The sequence below is a fragment of the Giraffa tippelskirchi genome, chromosome X, assembly GCF_054371585.1.
Source record: "Giraffa tippelskirchi isolate mGirTip1 chromosome X, T2T-mGirTip1v1.2.pri, whole genome shotgun sequence".
In the NCBI taxonomy this organism is placed as follows: domain Eukaryota; kingdom Metazoa; phylum Chordata; class Mammalia; order Artiodactyla; family Giraffidae; genus Giraffa; species Giraffa tippelskirchi.
This window is the reverse complement of record NC_137289.1, coordinates 57,579,217-57,601,504: the sequence shown is the minus strand read 5'-3', so window position 1 is coordinate 57,601,504 and position 22,288 is coordinate 57,579,217. Positions and strand designations below refer to the sequence as shown.

At 39.6% G+C, this 22,288-nt stretch overlaps 1 protein-coding gene across 1 annotated transcript in view; it reads right to left on the bottom strand.

Annotated features, from left to right (window-relative positions):
- Positions 1-204: 204 nt before the first annotated feature.
- TRMT2B (tRNA methyltransferase 2B) overlaps positions 205-22,288 on the bottom strand; it is a gene marked incomplete at its 5' end in the record, with an annotated part of 56,971 nt that continues 34,887 nt past the window's right edge. Inside the window, 8 exon segments of the mRNA XM_081565854.1 lie at positions 205-329; positions 332-384; positions 18,055-18,154; positions 18,386-18,505; positions 19,871-19,972; positions 20,140-20,338; positions 20,340-20,355; positions 20,619-20,707. Of these exon segments, the coding sequence (XP_081421980.1) occupies positions 205-329; positions 332-384; positions 18,055-18,154; positions 18,386-18,505; positions 19,871-19,972; positions 20,140-20,338; positions 20,340-20,355; positions 20,619-20,707 (804 nt within the window).

Below are 22,288 nucleotides of genomic sequence, written 5' to 3'. Positions count from 1 at the left end.
AGTCCAGATCCACAGTCAAAGAATGGTCACAACCAGGCAAATATGAGAGCCAGTGAACCTGAAAACCAAGGTTATAAATCTGCCTTGGGAAGGAGGCCCACTTATTCTTCCTGCTCAAGATCCAAAGATTGGTTTCCTCAGTAATGTTTTCAGGGTCTGTGATGTCAGAATATGCCAAACCTGGAAGTTACTGACACTTCACCCTTAACTAAGAGCCGACAGGCTTGTAAGAGGCTGCACCAGTTCGCAGTGCGGGGTGTAGTGCTTGTAAGAGAAGCACCAGTTTGCATTGCGGAGTGTGGGGAACAGATCCACAGGCACAGCTTGCTCAGGATGAAAGGCTTGCCGAGGAGCTTCTTAGTGGAGTTTGGAGGACAGCACAACCTGTAGAAACCAATCCTAGTAACAGTTTAATAAACCAAGGAGAAACTACAGGAATCTGATTCCTTATCATTTAAGCCCTTGCTCCGTGTTCCCACAGCCCCGTGTTTCTCTCTATAACAGCACTTATCATATTTAATGTAATTACCTGGGTTTGTTTTTTTTTAACCATCTTCCTCATGGGGGTATATAATCTTTTTAAGGGTAGAAATGAAGCCAAAACTGCTTATTATTCATCTCTGTGTTCTTGGTGTGTGACACAAAGTAGGGGTTCAATGGTGAACAGAGCATCACATATTTTTGTATAATCTGCACACACTAGGTAATTAATATATATTACTGACTTACTCTATTGAAAATTTAGAACAAAAATTCACCTATAAGCTCACCATTCAGTGAAGAATAACTGCTGCTAACTTTTTAGGATATATCTTCCCAAGTACATGCATTTAAATTGGTGTCTTAAAGTGGAGTCACACTGTACATATTATACATACTGCTTTACGACAATTTCTTCAAGTAGTAATGTATCATGAGCATCTCTCCACTATATTATATGTAGTTACCTCTTATTTATTGGCTATATGGTATTTCATTAAATAAATGTAATGTAGCTTATTTATCTAATTCCTTGCCACTGGAAAGATAAGTTGTTTCTAACCTTTTGCTATTTCAAAAAGTCCCTTTATTAATACTCTGACAGTAAAATTTTTGCATACATTTTTAGTTATGTAGTAGAACTGCTCAGGTGAAGGGTCTGTATGTTTTTAAGGCCCTAAGATATGTATAACTAAACAGTTGTTTAAAAATGTTGTATTAGACTTCCCTGGTGGTCCAGTGGTTAAGAATCTGCCTGTCAATGCAGGAGACATGGATTCGATCCCTGGTCTGGGAAAATTTCACAGGCTCTGAAGCAACTAAGCCCATGTGCTACAACTACTGAGCCCGCACAATGCAACTACAGAAGCCTGCACCCTAAAGCCTTGTGCTCTGCAACAAGAGAAGCCATCACAATGTGAAGCCCACACACCACAACTAGAGAGTAGCCCCTACTCGCCGCAACTAGAGAAAGCCTGCACAGCAATGAAGACTCAGCACAGCCAAAATCAATCAATAAATAAAAATTGTAAATGCTGTACTAATTTACACTCAAACCAACAAAGAAGAGTTGTTTCCCTGGCTAACACTCAGTAGTTTCAAACACTGCCCTATTAAAATAAGAAACAAGACAAGATATGCACTATCATTCCTACACGGGAACATCTTCTATCCAATAAAATGAGGGGGGAAAAAGTATTTGAAAGGAACAGACAAAACTGTTTTTATAAGGTGATCATATGACCAGCTACCAAGAACATGCAAGAGAATCAACTGGAAAATGTATAAAGCAAAGAAAAAAATAGGTAGCTTGACCCAAAATCTCCAATAACCAGTTAGCAAATATCATGAAAAAGGTCCCTTTCATAACAGCAAGAAAAACTTTATAGTATCTTATATGAATCTTAAGAAAAAAGACCTATATTGGGAAAAAATTTTGAGAATCACATAAGCCTACAGTAATTTAAGAGACAGGTCACATATCTGAACAGAAAAAATACTGTAAAAATTTCAATAGTCCTTAAATGAATTAATTACTTCAGTGTACTTCCAATCACAAGCCCAAGAATATTTCTGATAAGTTGATTCTAGAGCTCTGTTAGAAAATACATGAAAATGTTAACAGTATATATCTTTTAACCCAGAAATTACACTTCAGGAATTTATCTCTAATACATACATCATCACATACACTCATTTACCACATATATACAGTCATTGCACAAATACACAAAGATACATGTACAAGGACATTCACTGCAACATTATGATAACAATAAAGTAGAAACAACCTTAAAATTCATTAGCAACAGACAAGTTAAATGACATATTTATGGAACTTAAAACTATATAGCCTATGCTAAAAAATCAAGTAGACCTATAAGTACTGATACAGATTCTACATAATTGTAGAACAATCTCCAAAGTCTCTTGTTAAGTGGCAAGCATGGTGCAGAACAGTGGTTTTTTAAAATTTTTTAATTGAAGTATAGCTAATTTACAATATTGTGTTAGTTTCAGGTGTACAGCAAAGTAATTCAGTTATACATATATATTATATAATACATATATATTCTTTTTAAAATTCTTTTCCATTATAGGCTATTACAAGATAATGAATCCAGTTCCCTTGCTACACAGTAGGTCGTTGCTGTTTACCTATTTTATATATGTGCATGCTGTATGTTAAGTCGCTTCAGTTGCATCTGACTCTTTGGGACCCCATGGACTGAAGCCTGCCAGGCTCCTCTGTCCATGGGATTCTCCAGGCAAGAATATTGGAGGGTAGAGCAATTCCCTCCTTCAGGGGATCTTCTCAACCCAGGGATTGAATCCGCGTCTCTTTCATCTCCTGCATTGGCAGGCAGGTTCCTTACCACTAGTACCACTTGGGAAAACCCATTTTATATATAGTAGTGTATATATGTTAATTCCAAATTCCTAATTTATCTCCCCACTAACCACTGCTAACCATAATTTTTGGTAACCATAATTTTGTTTTCTATGTCTCTGAGTCTATTTCTGTTTTACAAATAAGTTTGTTTACATCACCTTTTTAGATTCCGCATATAAGTGATTTCGTTGGATCATAGAAAAAGCAAGAGAATTCCACAAAAACATCTACTTCTGCTTCATTGATTTACACCAAAGCCTTTGACTGTGTGAGTGTGAAAGTTGCTCAGTCGTGTCTGGCTCTTTGCAACCCCATGAACTCAACAGTCCATGGAATTCTCTAAGCCAGAATACTGGAGTGGGTAGCCTTTCCTTTCTCCAGCAGATCTTCCCAACCCAGGGATCAAACCCAGGTTTCCCACATTGCAGGCAGATTCTATACCAGCTGAGTCACAAGGAAAGCCCCACAATTTGACTGTGTAGATCACAACAAACTGTGGAAAATTCTTCAAGAGATGAGAATACCAGAGCACCTGACCTGCCTCCTGAGAAACCTGTAAGCAGGTCAAGAAGCAAAAGTTAGAACCAGACACAGAACAATTAACCGGCTCCAAATTGGGAAAGGAGTATGTCAACGCTGTGTATTGTCACCCTGCTTATTTAACTTCTATGCAGAGTACATCATGAGAAACGATGAAGCACAAGCTGGAATCAAGATTGCTGGGAGAAATATCAATAACCTCAGATATGCAGATGACACCACCCTTATGGCAGAAAGTGAAGAACTAAAGAGCTTCTTGATGAAAGTGAAAGAGGAGAGTGAAAAAGTTGGCTTAAAACTTAACATTCAGAAAACTAAGATCCTGGCATCTGGTCCCATCACTTCATGGCAAATAGATGGGGAAACAATGGAAACAGTGACAGATTTTATTTTCTTGGGCTCCAAAATCACTGCAGATTGTGACTGCAACCATGAAATTAAAAAACACTTGCTTCTTGGAAGAAAAGCCATGACCAACCTAGACAGCATATTAAAAAGCAGAGACATTACTTTGCCAACAAAGGTCCATCTAGTCAAAGCTATGGTTTTTCCAGTAGTCATGTATGGATGTGAGAGTTGGACTACAAAGAAAGCTGAGTGATGAAGAATTGATGCTTTTGAACTGTGGTGTTGGAGAAGTCTCTGGAGAGTCCCTTGGCCTGCAAAGAGATCAAACCAGTCACTCCTAAAGGAAATCAGTTCTGAATATTCATGGGAAGGACTGATGCTGAAGCTGAAATACCAATACTTTGGCCACATGATGCGAAGAACTGACTCATTGGAAAAGACCCTAATGCTGGGAAAGATTGAGGGCAGGAGGAGAAGGGGACAACAGAGGATGAGATAGCTGGATGGCATCACCAACTTGATGGACATGAGTTTGAGCAAGCTCCGGGAGTTGGTGATGGAAAGAAGGCCTGGTGTGCTACAGTCCATAGGGTTGCAAAGAGTTGGAAATGACTGAGCAACTGAACTGACTGAAGTAAGGGATATCATATGATATTTGTCCTTCTCTGTATGACTTACTTCACTTAATATGATAATCTCTAAATCCTTTATTTTTTTTTTATAAATTTATTTATTTTAGTTGGGGGCTAATTACTTTACAATATTGTAATAGTTTTTGCCATACATTGACATGAATCAGCCATGGGTTTACATGTGTTCCCCTTCCCGGACCCCCCACCCACCTCCCTCCCCATCCCATCCTTCTGGATCATCCCATTGCCCCGGCCCTGAGCCCTTGTCACATGCATCGAACATGGAATGGTGCTCTCTTTCACATATGACAATACACATGTCTCAATGCCATTCTCCCAGAACGTCCCACCCTCACCTTCTCCCTCAGAGTCCATAAAATTGTTCCATGCATCTGTGTCTCTTATTCTGTCTCGCATATAGGGTTATCGTTACCATCTTTCAAATTCCATATATATGCATTAGTATACTGTATTGTTGTTTTTCTTTCTGGCTTACTTCACTCTGTATAATGGGCTCCAGTTTCATCCATCTCAGTAGAACCGATTCAAATGTATTTTTTTTAATGGCTGAGTAATATTCCATTGTGTATATGTACCACAGCTTCCTTATCCATTCATCTGCTGATGGACATCTAGGTTGCTTCCATGTCCTGGCTATTGTAAACAGTGCTGCGATGAACATTGGGGTACACGCGTCTCTTTCAATTCTGGTTTCCTCGGTGTATATGCCCAGCAGTGGGATTGCTGGGTCATATGGCAGTTCTATTTCCAGTTTTTTAAGGAATCTCCACACTGTTCTCCATAGTGGCTGTACTAGTTTGCATTCCCACCAACAGTGTAAGAGGGTTCCCTTTTCTCCACACCCTCTCCAGCATTTATTGCTTGTAGACTTTTGGATAGCAGCCATTCTGACTGGTGTGAAATGATACCTCATTGTGGTTTTGATTTGCATTTCTCTAATAATGAGTGATGTTGAGCATCTTTTCATGTGTTTGTTAGCCATCTGTATGTCTTCTTTGGAGAAATGTCTGTTTAGTTCTTTGGCCCATTTTTTGATTGGGTCGTTTATTTTTCTGGAATTCAGCTGCAGAAGTTGCTTGTATATTTTTGAGATTAATTGTTTGTCTGTTGCTTCATTTGCTATTATTTCCTCCCATTCTGAAGGCTGTCTTTTCACCTTGTTTATAGTTTCCTTTGTTGTGCAAAAGCTTTTAAGTTTAATTAGGTCCCATTTGTTTATTTTTGCTTTTATTTCTAATATTCTGGGAGGTGGGTCATGGAGGATCCTGCTGTGATTTATGTCGGAGAGTGTTTTGCCTATGTTTTCCTCTAGGAGTTTTATTGTTTCTGGTCTTACGTTTAGATCTTTAATCCATTTTGAGTTTATTTTTGTGTACGGTGTTAGGAAGTGTTCTAGTTTCATTCTTTTACAAGTGGTTGACCAGTTTTCCCAGCACCACTTGTTAAAGAGATTGTCTTTTCTCCATTGTATATTCTTGCCTCCTTTGTCGAAGATAAGGTGTCCATATGTGCGTGGGTTTATCTCTGGGCTTTCTATTTTGTTCCATTGATCTATATTTCTATCTTTGTGCCAGTACCATACTGTCTTGATGACTGTGGCTTTGTAGTAGAGCCTGAAGTCAGGCAGGTTGATTCCTCCAGTTCCATTCTTCTTCCTCAAGATTGCTTTGGCTATTCGAGGTTTCTTATATTTCCATACAAATTGTGAGATGATTTGTTCTAGTTCTGTGAAAAATACCATTGGTAGCTTGATAGGGATTGCATTGAATCTGTAGATTGCTTTGGGTAGAATACTCATTTTCACTATATTAATTCTTCCAATCCATGAACACGGTATATTTCTCCATCTGTTTGTGTCCTCTTTGATTTCTTTCATCAGTGTTTTATAGTTTTCTATATATAAGTCTTTTGTTTCTTTAGGTAGATATATTCCTAAGTATTTTATTCTTTTTGATGCAATGGTGAATGGTATTGTTTCCTTAATTTCTCTTTCTATTTTCTCATTATTGGAGTATAGGAATGCAAGGGATTTCTGTGTGTTAATTTTATATCCTGCAACTTTACTATATTCATTGATCAACTCTAGTAATTTTCTAGTAGAGTCTTTAGGGTTTTCTATGTAGAGGATCATGTCATCTGCAAACAGTGAGAGTTTTACTTCTTCTTTTCCTATCTGTATTCCTTTTATTTCTTTTTCAGCTCTGATTGCTGTGGCCAAAACTTCCAAAACTATGTTGAATAGTAGTGGTGAAAGTGGGCATCCTTGCCTTGTTCCTGACTTTAGGGGAAATGCTTTCAGTTTTTCACCATTGAGGATAATGTTAGCTGTGGGTTTGTCATATATAGCTTTTATTATGTTGAGATATGTTCCTTCTATTCCTGCTTTCTGGAGGGTTTTAATCATAAATGGATGCTGAATTTTGTCAAAGGCTTTTTCTGCATCTATTGAGATAACCATATGGTTTTTTTCTTTCAATTTGTTAATGTGGTGTATTACATTGATTGATTTGCGGATGTTAAAAAAACCTTGCATTCCTGGGATAAAGCCCACTTGGTCATGATGTATGATCTTTTTAATATGATGTTGGATTCTGTTTGCTAGAATTTTATTAAGGATTTTTGCATCTATGTTCATCAGTGATATTGGCCTGTAGTTTTCCTTTTTTGTGACATCTTTGTCTGGTTTCGGAATTAGGGTGATGGTGGCCTCATAGAATGAGTTTGGAAGTTTACCATCTTCTGCAATTTTCTGGAAGAGTTTGAGTAGGATAGGTGTTAGCTCTTCTCTAAATTTTTGGTAGAATTCCGCTGTGAAGCCGTCTGGTCCTGGGCTTTTGTTTGCTGGAAGATTTCTGATTACAGTTTCGATTTCCGTGCTTGTGATGGGTCTGTTAAGATCTTCTATTTCTTCATGGTTCAGTTTTGGAAAGTTATACTTTTCTAAGAATTTGTCCATTTCTTCCAAGTTGTCCATTTTATTGGCATATAGCTGTTGGTAGTAGTCTCTTATGATCCTCTGTATTTCTGTGGAGTCTGTTGTGATCTCCCCATTTTCATTTCTAATTTTGTTGATCTGATTCTTCTCCCTTTGTTTAATGATGAGTCTGGCTAATGGCTTATCAATTTTGTTTATCTTCTCGAAAAACCAGCTTTTAGTTTTGTTGATTTTTGCTATGGTCTCTTTTGTTTCTTTTGCATTTATTTCTGCCCTAATTTTTAAGATTTCTTTCCTTCTACTGACCCTGGGGTTTTTCATTTCTTCCTTCTCTAGTTGCTTTAGGTGTAGAGTTAGTTGATTTATTTGATTTTTTTCTTGTTTCTTGAGGTACGCCTGTATTGCTATGAACCTTCCCCTTAGTATTGCTTTTACAGTGTCCCATAGGTTTTGGGTTGTTGTGTTTTCATTTTCATTCGTTTCTATGCATAATTTGATTTCTTTTTTGATTTCTTCTGTGATTTGTTGGTTATTCAGAAGCGTGTTGTTTAGCCTCCATATGTTGTAACTTTTAATAGTTTTTTTCCTGTAATTGAGGTCTAATCTTACTGCATTGTGGTCAGAGAAGATGGCTGGGATGATTTCAATTTTTTTGAATTTACCAAGGCTAGATTTATGGCCCAGGATGTGATCTATCCTGGAGAAAGTTCCATGTGCACTTGAGAAAAAGGTAAAATTGATTGTTTTGGGGTGGAAACTCCTGTAAATATCAATTAAATCTAATTTGTCTATTGTATCATTTAAAGTTTGTGTTTCCTTGTTAATTTTCTGTTTAGTTGATCTATCCATATGCGTGAGTGGAGTATTAAAGTCTCCCACTATTATTGTGTTATTGTTAATTTCCCCTTTCATACTTGTTAGTATTTGCCTTATATATTGTGGTGCTCCTATGTTGGGTGCATATATATTTATGATTGTTACGTCTTCTTCTTGAATTGATCCTTTGATCTTTATGTAGTGTCCTTCTTTGTCCCTTTTCACATCCTTTATTTTAAAGTCTATTTTATCTGAAATGAGTATTACGACTCCTGCTTTCTTTTGGTCTCCGTTTGCATGGAATATGTTTTTCCATCCTTTCACTTTCAGCCTGTGTGTGTCCCTAGTTTTGAGGTGGGTCTCTTGTAGACAGCATATATAGGGGTCTTGTTTTTGTATCCATTCAGCAACCCTTTGCCTTTTGGTTGGGGCATTCAACCCATTTACATTTAAGGTAATTATTGATAAGTATGATCCCATTGCCATTTACTTTGTTGTTTTGAGTTCGTGTTGAAACATCCTTTCTGTGTTTCCTGTTTAGAGAAGATCCTTTAGCATTTGCTGGAGAGCTGGTTTGGTGGTGCTGAATTCCCTCAGCTCTTGCTTGTCTGTAAAGCTTTTGAATTCTCCTTCATATCTGAATGAGATCCTTGCTGGGTACAGTAATCTGGGTTGTAGATTATTCTCTTTCATTACTTTAAGTATGTCCTGCCATTCCCTTCTAGCCTGAAGGGTTTCTATTGAAAGATCAGCTGTTATCCTTATGGGGATCCCCTTGTGTGTTATTTGTTGTTTTTCCCTTGCTGCTTTTAATATTTGTTCTTTGTGTTTGATCTTTGTTAATTTGATTAATATGTGTCTTGGGGTGTTTCGCCTTGGGTTTATCCTGTTTGGAACTCTCTGGGTTTCTTGGACTTCTGTGACTATTTCTTTCCTCAATTTAGGGAAATTCTCAACTATTATCTCCTCGAGTATTTTTTCATGGGCTTTCCTTTTATCTTCTTCTTCTGGGACTCCTATGATTCGAATGTTGGGGCATTTCATATTGTCCCAGAGGTCCCGGAGGTTTTCCTCATTTCTTTTGATTCTTTTTTCTTTTTTCCTCTCTGCTTCGTTTATTTCCATCATTCTATCTTCTACCTCACTTATCCTATCTTCTGCCTCCGTTATTCTACTGTTGGTTCCCTCCAGAGTGTCTTTTATCTCCTTTATTTCATTATTCATTGTATATTGATTCCTTTTTATTTCTTCTAAGTCCTTGATAAACATTTCTTGCATCTTCTCAATCTTTGTCTCCAGGCTATTTATCTGTAACTCCATTTTGCTTTCAAGATTTTGGATCATTTTTATTATCCTTATTCTAAATTCTTTTTCAGATAGATTCCCTATCTCCTCCTCTTTTGTTTGGCTTTGTGGGCATTTCTCATTGTCCTTTCCTTGCTGAGTATTTCTCTGCCTTTTCATCTTGTTTAGATTGCTGTGTTAGGCGTGGCCCTTCTGTATTCTGGTAGTATGAAGTTCCTCTTTGTTGTGGAGGTTCCTCACTGCGGTTGGGGTTGGACAGGTGGCTTGTCAAGGTTTCCTGGTTGGGGGAGCTTGTGTCGGTGTTCTGGTGGGTGGAGCTGGATTTCTGCTCTCTAGAGTGTAATGGAGTGACCAGTATTAATTTTTGAGATGTCTATGGATTTGGTATGCCTCTGGGCAGCCTGTATATTGATGCTCAGGTCTATGTTCCTGCGTTGCTGGAGAATTTGCGTGGTATGTCTTGCTCTGGAACTTATTGTCTCTTGGGTGGAGCTTGGTTTCAGTGAATTTATGGAGGCTATTGGATGGTCTCTTATTAATTAATGTTTCCCCTGGCTTTCAGTCTTATTCTTGCAGTAGCCTCAAGACTTCTCCTTCCATACAGCCTCAATAATAAAACTTTTAGGTTAATGGTGAAAAGATTCTCCACAGTGAGGGATACCCAGAAAGGTTCACTGAGTTACATGGAGAGATGAGGTGGGGGGGGTGGGTTGAGGTGACCAGGAGGGGAAGAGGGGAATTCAAATGTGGAGAGAGCAATCTAGCCAGTAAGCACTTCCCTCTGTGCTTTCCACAGTTTGGAACCCTCAGAGTGATTCACAGAGATACATAGAGAGGGGGGAGGAAGGTAACAGAGGTGATCATGAGTAGAAAGGGAGGAATCAAGAGGGGAGAGAGAGATCTGGGCAGTATCCTGTTCCTGAAGTGTTCTCCGGTACCCAGAACACCCTCAGAGATTCACAGAATTGGGTTGAGAAGAGAAGGAGGAGGTTGGGAGATAGAGGTTCCCTGGGGGAGAAGAAAGAGCATCAATAGGGGGAGAGAGTGATCAGGCCAGTGATCACACTCCTGAGTAAAAATGGGTCCTAAAGATTGGGTTCTTAAATGTACAAAGTTGATATCAAATATGTAAAACAAAGATTAAAAATCTAGAGTAGAGGTTAGACTCTTATAAAACTTACAATCTAAAAAGAAAAAAAAGAAAAAAGGGAACAGTGTAAAAAGAAAAAAAACAGTAAAACAGTAAAAAAAGAAACAGTAAAAAAATGTAGAACAGGAAAAAAACATTAAAAAAAAAAAGAAAACGCAAAAGGTATAAGATATATGTATGTAGTTTGCTTCAAAAATAGGGGTTTGTTTTTTTTTTTTGCAAGTTAATAGTGGGTTATGAAAATGAAAGTTAAAGGTGTAATAGAGGACTTGAAGAAAAAGGAAAGAAGAGAAAAAAAAATTTTTTTTAATTAAAAAAAAATTTAAAAAAAAAATAAAAAAAAAAAAATAATAATAATAATAGTAAAAAATATATATATCCCGGACTTTCTCTGGAGCTGTTGTGAGCAGTGTGGGATCTGCTCAGTTTTAGATAGATCCTTATTCCTGCTTATACTTTTCAAGATCTATAGGTCCTTTTTAATGCAGTCGGTATTAACTACAGGGATCTTAATCTGTTGGCCTGTCCCTTCCAAAGCGCTTCCCTCTGTTTATTTGGCTTCTGTTTGGAGATCTCTTCAGTATCTAATTTCCGCCCTGCAACAAAGCGGTGGAGGTGATCTGTTTAGGTTCGCTTGTTCAATCGTGCTGTGGGGAGGAAGGAACACTGCAATTCTGGCGTGTGTGTGGTAAGCTCGCAGTGTCTCGGCCGCACTGGGTTCGCCCCCGCTCACGGCGTGTGTGCTTTCCCCGTCTACCCTGCTCAGGCTTCAGGTTACTCGGCCGGGGAGCGGGCCCTGAGCTGCGTGCAGTTCCCAGGTCTAAGCCGCTCAGGTTCAGGCTCCCGGTTACTCCACAAAGGCGCAGACTCGGTTTCACCCGCGGCTTGTGCCGTTCCCGGTCGGAGCTGCCCAGGCGGCCAGGAGTTTGGCGAGGGCGCTGTCCCCTGTTGGGGCGGTGCGGCTTATCACCTCCCTGGTCCCCGCCTCGGTTTACGGGCGCGCCCGGCTCCGGTGCTTTGTGTCGGTTCTGGGGAGCTGGTCTCTGGCTGCGACCCTCCCGGCGGCTGTCGACCCTCCGGGATCTCAGGCAGTCTTTGCTTAGAAACTGGGAGCCTGTTTGCAGTTTGGTAGGGGGTGCCCCTCTCTGGGGCCGAGTTTGCCCCTTTCCGGCTCTGGCGGGCCCCGCCTGCCCGCTGTGTCCGGCGGGGGATGGGGCGGTCCGCAGCCGGCTAGCTCTCCTCTGGTATCGCTCAGTCCTTTGTTCTGTGAGCGGGCCGGCAGTGCCTTAGAGTTGGGCTTTTCGCGGGATAGTTCTCTCTCTCTCGCTGTCCCACAGTTTAGGTTACTATCTCACGTTAGCTCCCTCAGATTGCCCTCGGGGCACTCGGGCCAGGTCCTTACCCTAGGCAATGCCGCCCGCTCCTCTCCGTTCAGCCCCCACTTGCTGGTGGCGGATGATGCGAGCGTCTGGGGTTCTTTGCTGGGAGTTGCTTTAGGCACGTAATCTGTGGATTTTATTTATTTTTTCCTCCCAGTTACGTTGCCCTCCGAGATAAAAAATCCTCCCCCACACCTGCCGGTGAGAGGGTTTCCTGGTGCTTGGAAATTCCTCCTCTTTTACGACTCCCTCCCCGGGACGGGTCTCCGTCCCTAACTCTTTTGTCTCTCTTTTTATCTTTTATAATTTCTCCTACCTCTTTTGAAGATAATGCGCAGTTTTTGTGAAAGCCTGACGTCCTCAGCCAGCCTTCAGAAGTAGTTTTGTGAAGTTTGGTCAGCGTTCAGATGTTCTTTCGATAAATTTGTGGAGGAGAGAGTGGTCTCCCCGTCCTATTCCTCCGCCATCTTAGCCCCGCTCCTCTAAATCCTTTAGAACAGTGTTTATAGTCTGTTTCTACTTGTTTAAAAAAGAGATAAAGAAAGATGTGTACACATACATACACATACACACACACACACATACAGAATATCTCTGGTAGGCTACACAAGAAACTAGTAAGAGTAGTGACATCTGAAGCACTAGGAGTCAGGAATAAAAAAGACTCATTAACTGCACGCACAAGCACTTTTTTATATTGTTTGAATTTTTCTACCACATGTACATACCATCTTTTCAAAATAAAATTTTCTTGCCTTTTTGACACCATGTTGCTTGTTTTACTCAGTCTGATCATTAGCAGAATCCTAGGCTTACTCTAAATTATTGCATTTTTAATCTACTGTTTTGCAAAATATTTTCATTTTATGCAAAAGTGAAACAACATGTAAAGATATATAGTGGAGTTTCTCCCCACCTCCGACTCCCATCCTTGTAGTTTTCCTCCACAGTAGGTAACTACTATTATCAGCTTCTTCCCCCTCCCCCTCCGGCCATGTGGCATGACATTTGGGATCTTAGTCCTCTGACCAGGGATCAAAACTGTGCCTCTTGCTGTGGAAATGCAGACTCTTAACCACTAGCATGCCAGCGAAGTCCTTTTCATTTTATTTTATTTCAATTATCAGTTTCTTATAAAACTTACCAATTTCTCTATGCATATACAGCAAATACAAATCAATATTCTGTTCATCTTTTGCCCTTTTTTTACAAAGATATTATGAATACCTTGCTATTTCCACTTAGTAACATACCTTATAACCAAAATCAGAAGCCACAAAAGAAAAAACAGACTGGACATCATCATAATTAAATAATCTTGTGCTTCAAAGGATAATGTCAAGAAAGTGAACAGACAACCCACACAATAGTAGAGAATTTTTGCAAATCATGTATCTGATAAGGAACTTGTATCTATAATTTTAAAAGAATTATTAAAACTCAATAATAAAAAGATGACCCAACTGAAAACTGGGCAAAACATCTAAATAAACAGGTCTCCAAAGAATATACACAAATGGCCAACAAACATGAAAAAATGCTCAACACCATTAACCATAGGGAAATGCATGGTTAACATCATTAACCATGGGGAAATGCAATCAAAACCACAAGGAAATACCACTTCTCACCCACTGGGATGTATATAATAAAAAAGACAGACAGTAGAGTTGACAAGGATGTAGAGAAAGTGAAACATTCACATACTGCTTGTGAGAATACAAGATGGGCTACCTGCTTTGGAAATAGTCTGGCAGTTCCACAAAAGGTTAAAATAGGTATCATATGACCCAGCAATTCCAATACTAGGTATCTTCCCAAGAGAAATGAAAACATATGTCCTCACAAAAATTTGCATATGAATATTCATAGCAATACTACTCATAATAGCCAAATGAGGAAACAACCTAAGTGCCCATCAACTCACAAGTGAATAAATAAAATGTGGTGTATCTATAGAATGGAATGTTATTCAGCCACAAAAAAAGAACGAAGTACTGCTACATGCTACAGCACAGATGAACCTTACAAATATCATGCTAAGAAAAAGAAGTCAGATACAAAGGACCACATTTGCAAAGAACTTCACTTGTATGAATTATGCAGGATAGGCAAATCCACAGAGACAAAGTAGATTAGTGGTTACCTAGGGCCAGGAAGTTAGGACAAAATGGGAAGTGGCAGGTGAGAGCTGCAGATTTCTTTTGGAGTGATGAAAATTTTTGCAATTAGACAGTAGTGATGACTGCACAAGTCTGATGATGTACCAAACATCTTTGAATTGTATGTTTTAATTAAGGATGAATTTTGTGATATGTGAATTATATGCAATAAAGTTGTTAAAAATAAATAATACACCTTACAGATCTTTCCATATCAGTAAACAGTGAACATCTTCATTCTTTTTTATAGCAGCATGGTATTCCATTGTATGGGATGTAGCATATTTAATTTAACTTAGTTCCTCACTGATGGGGCTTTTAGGCTATTTCATCGTTTGCTGTTACAATATTGCAATCAATCAATCAATGTATGTCAGTATATTTGAAGGACAAAGCCTCAGGAATGGAATTACTGTGTCAAAGGGTATATATACATTTATAATCTTAATCCATATTGCTAAATTTCCCTCCATAGAGATAGTGCTAATTTACACTCTGATTGGTAAATTTTTAGGATTTGTGTTTCCCCACAGTATTGCCAACAGTGCATTATCAAATTTATGAAATTGCCAATCTAAGATATAAAAATGGTATCTCAGGGAAGTTTTTAATTTGCATTTTCACTGTAATGGAACAGGCTGAACATCCTTGCATGGTTCATAAACACATTTATGTTTTCTATCGTGCATTCATTTTCCTTTTAGGCTGTTGTGTTTTTTATTATCTATTTCCAGGAGTTCGTTATAAATTAAGGAAAAAAGCCTTTGTGATATGAACTGCAAATTTTTTCCAGTTTGTATGTTTTCTCCTCTCTTTGCTTTTGATGCTTTTTATCAAGCAAGTTATTGATTTTTTAAACTGTTTTATTGCAATATAATTCAGATACCATAAAGCACAATCATTTATTCATTTCAGTGGTTTTTAGTATCTTCACAGGGTTATGCATCTATCACAACAATCAATTTTGAAATATTTTCATTAACTCCTTAGTAGTCACTCCCCATTTCTCCTCAAACCCCCAATCCTCTGCCCTGTTGTTCTTCAGTTGCTAAGTCGTGTCTGATTCTTTGCGACCCCATGAACTGTAGCCCGCCAGGCTCCTCTGTCCACAGGATTTCCCAGGCAAGAATACTGGAGTGGGCTGCCATTTCCTTCGCTAGGGGATCTACCCGATCAAAGGATCAAACCCAAGTCTCCTGCATTAGCAGACAGATTCTTTACTGCTGAGCTACCAGGGAAGTCCCACTCTAAGGCCTGCTGCTACTGCTGCTGCTAAGTCACTTCAGTCGTGTCCGACTCTGTGCAACCCCATAGACGGCAGCCCACCAGGCTTCCCCGTCCCTGGGATTCTCCAGGCAAGAGCACTGGAGTGGGTTGCCATTTCCTTCTCCAGTGCATGAAAGGGAAAAGTGAAAGTGAAGTCGCTCAGTCGTGTCCGACTCTTAGCGACCCCATGGACTGCAGCCTACCAGGCTCCTCCATCCATGGGATTTTCCAGGCAAGAGTACTGGAGTGGGGTGCCATTGCCTTCTCCGGCTCTAAGGCCTAGGCAACAACAAATCTACTTTCTGTCTCTAGAGATCTGCCTAGTCTGGACATTTCCTATAAATGAAATCATATACTATGCAACCTTCTGTGCCTGGCTTCTGGATACCAGTTCCTTATCAGGTAAATGATATTTCAAATATTTTCTCCTATTCTGTTATTCTGTGGGTTCTTTTCACTTTCTTGACGGTATCATTTATAGCACAAAAAGGTTTTTTTTTTACCTTTGATGATGTTCAATTATACACACACACACACACACACACACACATTCTTGTAGCTGTTCCTTGGGTCTTTGATGTTATTTCTAAGAAGGCTTTGCCTAACCCAAGGTCAAAGTGATGTACTACCATGTTTCAGGCTCTTACATTTAGTTGTTTAAATCCATTTTGAAATCCTTTTTGTGTATTGTGTAACAAAGGAAATTATGTTTTATGTAGCCACACTTAACAATCTTTTATTATATGGCTTCTGAATTTTCACAGTTAGGGTTTCTACACTTAAAGATTATTTTTAAAAATTCTCTGATTTCCTACGGTATATTTATGATTTCCTCCTTTTACACTTAAATCTTTAACTCTTCTATAATTTATCCTGGTCTGCAGCATGAGATATGGATCCAATCTTTTTTTTTTTTTTTTTTTTTGCCTTGGCTCCCCAGTTTTCAACCACCATCTAATCTATTAAGTCGTTCATTTGTTCCTCAATGATTTGAGGTCCCATCTTCATAAACATATATATAAACATTTTTAAACTGTATAATGAAAATAAAGGACAACTGGAAGAGTATTCGAGAAAAGAGAAGGAAATAAGAGTGTGAAAATATATGGGCCTCGTGACTTTATTTTGGGTAGAAGAAGCTCTTTAACTACTTTCTTAATTTTTTCTTCTGGGTACTGGTATGTTACAGTTTACTATAGCTTCTAGAATTAATATTAGCCATTTGCATTCTTCTCCAAAATCTTCCATTTCACCTAGGTTTTCAAAGTATTAGGAGGGAGTCACAGAAAGTACTTCTTTAAATTTTTAAAAATGTCTTCATACCTATAGTTATACTCTTTTTCTCATTGAAGACTATATTCTTAGTTTACTTATCTATTTCATTTTCTTCTTCCAGTAATACCTTCTGGCTTATTTGTTGAAGTCTATAGATTTTTTGTTTTGTAGTTCATTAATTTCTGGAATTTTTAAGTGTTATTGATTTCTTCCTTCAGTTATTTTTAACGTCACTGTTCTTTTTCTAGCTCAGTAACTTGAAAGCTCAATTTATCTCCTTTTAATTCGCACTTTTACCTAGGTATATCATCTTTAATTTATCTATCTGTCTACCTATCTATTTATGCCACACCATACAGCTTGTGGAATCTTAGTTCCCCAACCAGGGACTGAAGCCAGGCCCTTGACAGTGAGAGCACAGTGTCCTAATCACTGGACCGCCAAGGAATTCCCTCATTTGTACTTTATGCCTACCTATATTGTTTGAATATTACAAAGAAGTTATGCTACTTATGTAAAAAGAGAGAGAGATAGATTACAAGAAAAGAACATTTCAAAGATCAGGGTCAGAACTGGGAATGAAGCAGGAGGCATTCACTGTGGGAGCAAAATGTAAAAGGGTGCCCCAAATTCAGTAATCAAGACAAATGATATCTTCATGCAATAATCTGGAAAATCAAATCATAAAACTATGACCTGCAGACTGGCTGCTTGCTTTTATAAATAAAGTTTTATTGGAAGTGGGGCCAGGACTAGAGTAAGATGAGTGAGGCATGGTTTAGCAAGTACAGGAATGAATCTCACTTAGTAAAAAAAACTTAGTATGTTGTTCACAGATATTTTGGACTAATTTTAATTTTTTTAAATATTGCATTAAAAATGTTCTTGAGGATTTCCCTGGTGGTCCAGTGGTTAAAAATCTGTCTGCCAATGAGGGGGACAACAGTTCAATCCCTTGTCCGGGAAGATTCCACATGCCTCTAGGCAGCTGGGCCTATGCGCCACAACTGCTAAGCCCTCGTACCTAGAGCCCATGCTCTGTGTTAAGAGAAGGCCCCTGCACAGCAACAAAGACCCAGTGCAGCCAAAAATAAATAAATACATAAATAATTTTTAAAATGTGTCTTGATTACTAAGATTTGGGGTATCCTCTTAAATTTTATACCCAATGTGGGTTGCTTTACTTGCCTCATCCAAGATCTGGCCCCATAACTAACGCTTGATGATAGTATAATGACTTTTTTTATTCCTTTTCACTTCTCTATGCTTTCCAAATTCTGCACAATAAACATAACAATAAGGATTACTTTGATCATCAGGAAAAGATAATCTGAAAATGAAGTCAAGACTCACTTAATGATGTTCCTTGTGGTTTCACCATGGGGCTTGCAGGAAACAAAAACTAGAGTGTGGATGGCCCCGCAGTTGCAAATGGCTTGAACCACCTGGTAGTCTTAAGGAGGAAACACGTTGCGATTAATATAATTAAACTATCATGGTCCAGGTTATCACAAACTCCCAACTGGTGAGCACACAGGACTGGTTAAGAATAAAAAGGAGAAGCAGGTTCAGAGCCAGCCCACTGAGAGCAGCCTTTACAAGGTGTAGAAATGAGGAACCAAAGCTGGTGGACATCATAGAAATGCCTAACTTGCTCTGTAGCAGGAAAGCTAGTCATCCTTACACAGTCCTGCCCAGGCTGGGTTCACCACAGCAACAATTAACTGCCCATCTTCCTTTGACTTTAATAGCTGTGGCAAAATCTTCTCTGCTCTATTAGGGTGGAATTCACGGTTGGTGATGCCTGCAAAAGAGAGGCCCACGTACCATAACCAGGGCTTGGTAACAACCTAGAGGGGTGGGACAGGGAGGGAGGTGAGAGGGATGCTCAAGTGGGAGGGGACATGGGCAAGCCTATGACTGAATCATGCTGATGTTCGGTAGAAACCAACACAATACTGTAAGGCAATTATCCTTCAAATAAAAATAAATAAATGAAAAAAAAGAACAAGCCCAGCAGTTGGGGGTAGGGAGCTTCAGCTTTATGGAAACATGCAGAAGCCAGGGGTCTTCCCTTTGGATCTACCATATTTCTCCCTAACAATGAAAGAAATGCTTTGGACCTGCTTCATTTTTTCCAATGCACTTCCCTTGCAGTATCTGAGTGAGACTTTCACGTTGAGAGACTAGATGTATTATTTAACAACTCAGCAACTCACACAGTACTTAAGGACCTAAACCAAGAAGAGAACCTTGACTATAACTCAAGTGCTCCTTCTGCTATATTGGAGGCTTTCACACAGAGCCTCAGGAGCTGTCTGGAGGTGAGGTAGAAGGGAGAGAAAATCTTTTTTCTATGTTGCATTTGGCAGAAGATTTTGTTCAAAGAAAAGATCCTATTGCTAAAAATAGTTTGAAACCAACTGTATTATGTTATGATGCCTCGTAACTCTAATGTCAAGAAGGCTCTTTTATATTAAAGCTTTGCCAAGTTCCCTTTCTATCAGCTAGGCTTATTCCTTTCTTTAGGCTTTTTCTGGACAGAAAAAAAGAATGATTTGGGAGGGATAAATTAGGAGTTTGGGATAAATTCAGGAGGGATAAATTAACAGATACATACTACTGTATATAAAATAGGTAACAAACAAGGACCTATTGTTTAGGACAGGGAACTACACTCAATATTTCATAATAACTTATAAGGGAAAATAATCTGAAAAAGAATATGTGTGTGTGTGTGTGTGTGTGTGTGTATGTGTGTGTGTATGAATCATTTTGCTGTATACCTGAAACTAACACAACACTATAAATCAACTATTGGAGAAGGAAATGGCAACCCACTCCAGTATTCTTGCCTGGAGAACTCCATGGACAGAGCAGCCTGGCAGGCTGCAGCCCATGGCGTCGCAAAGAGTCAGACATGACTGAGTGACTTCCACTCACTTCACATAAATCTACTATACTTCAATTTTTTTAAAAAAAGGGGGAAAAAAGATTAGTTATTGGGACCTCTTTTGGAAAACCATCAGGATCCTACTCTGACCACTCCAGAATACTTTCCCTTCCTCCCCACAGTCGTGGATAGTGTATGCTCTTTCCCACACAACCTTTCCCATGGCACAGGAACAACAATAACTCTTAATTTCTCCCCAGAAGGTGAGCAGTGTACCGTTGAAGGCTGCTGTCCACCTGGCATCCTCTACCGCCTGCTCCAGCAACTCATTCCCAAGGACCTAAGAGGTATACTGGGCCACAGAGAGGCCGGTCACACCTGAAGAAGTAGGAGAGAGTAAGAGGAGGGTATTTTAGGGTATGAGACCAGTGCGGTTATGCCTATACCACTACCACAACCTCCCCGTTTGCAAGGGCCCTAGGTGCAGGGTGGATGGTGTTGGGGAGATAAGCTGCATGCAGATTCTTCCCTGGGCTGCCACTTGCCAGTTCCACAGCAGATGTCAAGGAAGATGGTGTTAGAGTTCACTCCACTCAGCTCACCCACAGTCCGATACAGCATCTCTGCACCAGCAGTGTTGACCTGGAAAAAGGCATCCGGAGACATGCAGATCTTCAAGCCTAGGAGATCTTCAAAGATGTGTGGGTCCCCAAAGAGGAGCTGGTAGGGGCACTGCTGATGGCTGCCAACGGGTCATTGTGCTACAAAAGAATAAAAGAAGACAGCCCTTTGGAATGGCAGGCCAACCTATCTCTGTGGTTGGCTGGAGAGGGAGCCCCCAGCATCTCAGCTAGGAGACAAAGCCTCCATGGCATGGCCCTGAGAGCTCTGCTGGTGTCCCCCTCTCACGGGATGGAGGTACATGCAGTCACTCAGCCATCAGCAGCTTTGCCTTGCTAATCCACAACCCAGGATATGGCAAGCCATCAGCCTCCAGCTTGCTGTGGGGCTGTACAAGGTTTACCTTTCCTGGAAGTAAAGTGATGTTAAGTTACAGACTGCTCCTGGCCCTTTGGTGAAAAACTCATTTATAGCCTCCTTCTGAACAGAGAGCTACTGCAGAACAGACAGCTCCTCATGCCCAGAGCATAAAATCAGGAGTCAAGCAAAAACTCATCTCTGATCATTTTCTCTCCAAGCTCTATGGTAATCAGCCCTACAGCAGTCAGAAAAGAAGGTATATTTCTCAAATCCTATTATAAATAACACTTAACATAAAGCAATGCTCTGTAGAACCAAAAAAAAAGTTATTTTCACATTTCAGCAGAAGCATTGCTTTGCTTATTGGGTTTTGACAAATCCTAAAGTGCCATAGACATGGCACTTTCTCTGGTTTGAGCATCTTTAATAATTCTCTAAAGAAACTGTGACTTATTCTTGTTGTAACCAAGGAGCTAAACTAAGCTTCTGTTCCATCACAAAGAAACAATAACCTTTCAATTCGCTTCATACTTCTCTGTTTCAAATATCCCACCCACAGATCCAAATGCCACCTCAGAAGACATGCATCCTAGGAGAAAGGAAAGAAAGGGCATGGAAGAGAATGACCATAGTAACTAAATTCTTTCTTCGAGTCCCAAATGTTTTAAAATTCTTGTGTCACTACAGAGAGCCCTATCCATTAGCCTGACAAAACGACATATGACAATAAACAATGTTGGAGCTATAGAGTTAAAAGGCCAGGAATCAATGATGTAGGTTCAAGCCTTAGCCTTGCTATTCTGTTGTTGTTCAGACTCTAAGTCATGTCTGACTCTTTGCAACCCCATGGACTGCAACATGCCAGTCTTCCCTGTTCTTCACCATCTCCCAGAGCTTGCTCTAACTCATGTCCATTGATTCGATGATGCTATCCAACCATCTCAACCTCTGTCACCCCCTTCTCCTCCTGCCCTCAATCTTTCCCAGTATCAGGGTCTTTTCCAATGAGTTGGCTCTTGGCATTGATTTACTGGCCCTTTAACCTTGGGTACCTCTATGCCACCCTCTCCTTCTCTAGTCTACTTCACAAATTACTTGAGATGATCACATAAGTATAAGAATATTTTAATGTTGGAATGTTTGAAAGTTCTAAGTGTATTACAAATGTAAAAGTATTATGTGGATTATGAAATTCTGACCATATTCTGAAAAAAAAAGTGAAAGTATTAGTCTCTCAGTCACGTCGGACTCTTTGCGACCCCATGGACTGTAGCCTTCCAGGCTCCTCTGTCCATGGAATTCTCCAGGCAAGAATATTGGAGTGCATTGCCATTTCCTTCTCCAGGGGATCTTCTAGACTTAGGGATCAAACCCAGGTTTCCTGCATTCCAGGTGGATTCTTTACCATCTGAGCCACTGGAGAAGCCCTATATTCTAGTCTCTATTAAATTGGCTTTTTGAATTTGGTAGAGCACCTAATAACTTCCATGGGCCAAGTTCTTGTGAAAAACCTTAGGAGTCCTTCCGTGATAACTAACTTGGTAATGGAGCCTGTCCCTTTGGTTTGATTATGCCAGCAACATGGTTAAGAGAATCCTGGCCATCTCCTCATCATCATCTCTAACCCTTCTTTCTAACGCATACAAACATTCCATGGATTTTTTTTTTTCCCATGGATGTTTTGTATCTGCTATTTACCCTGAAACCTCTCAA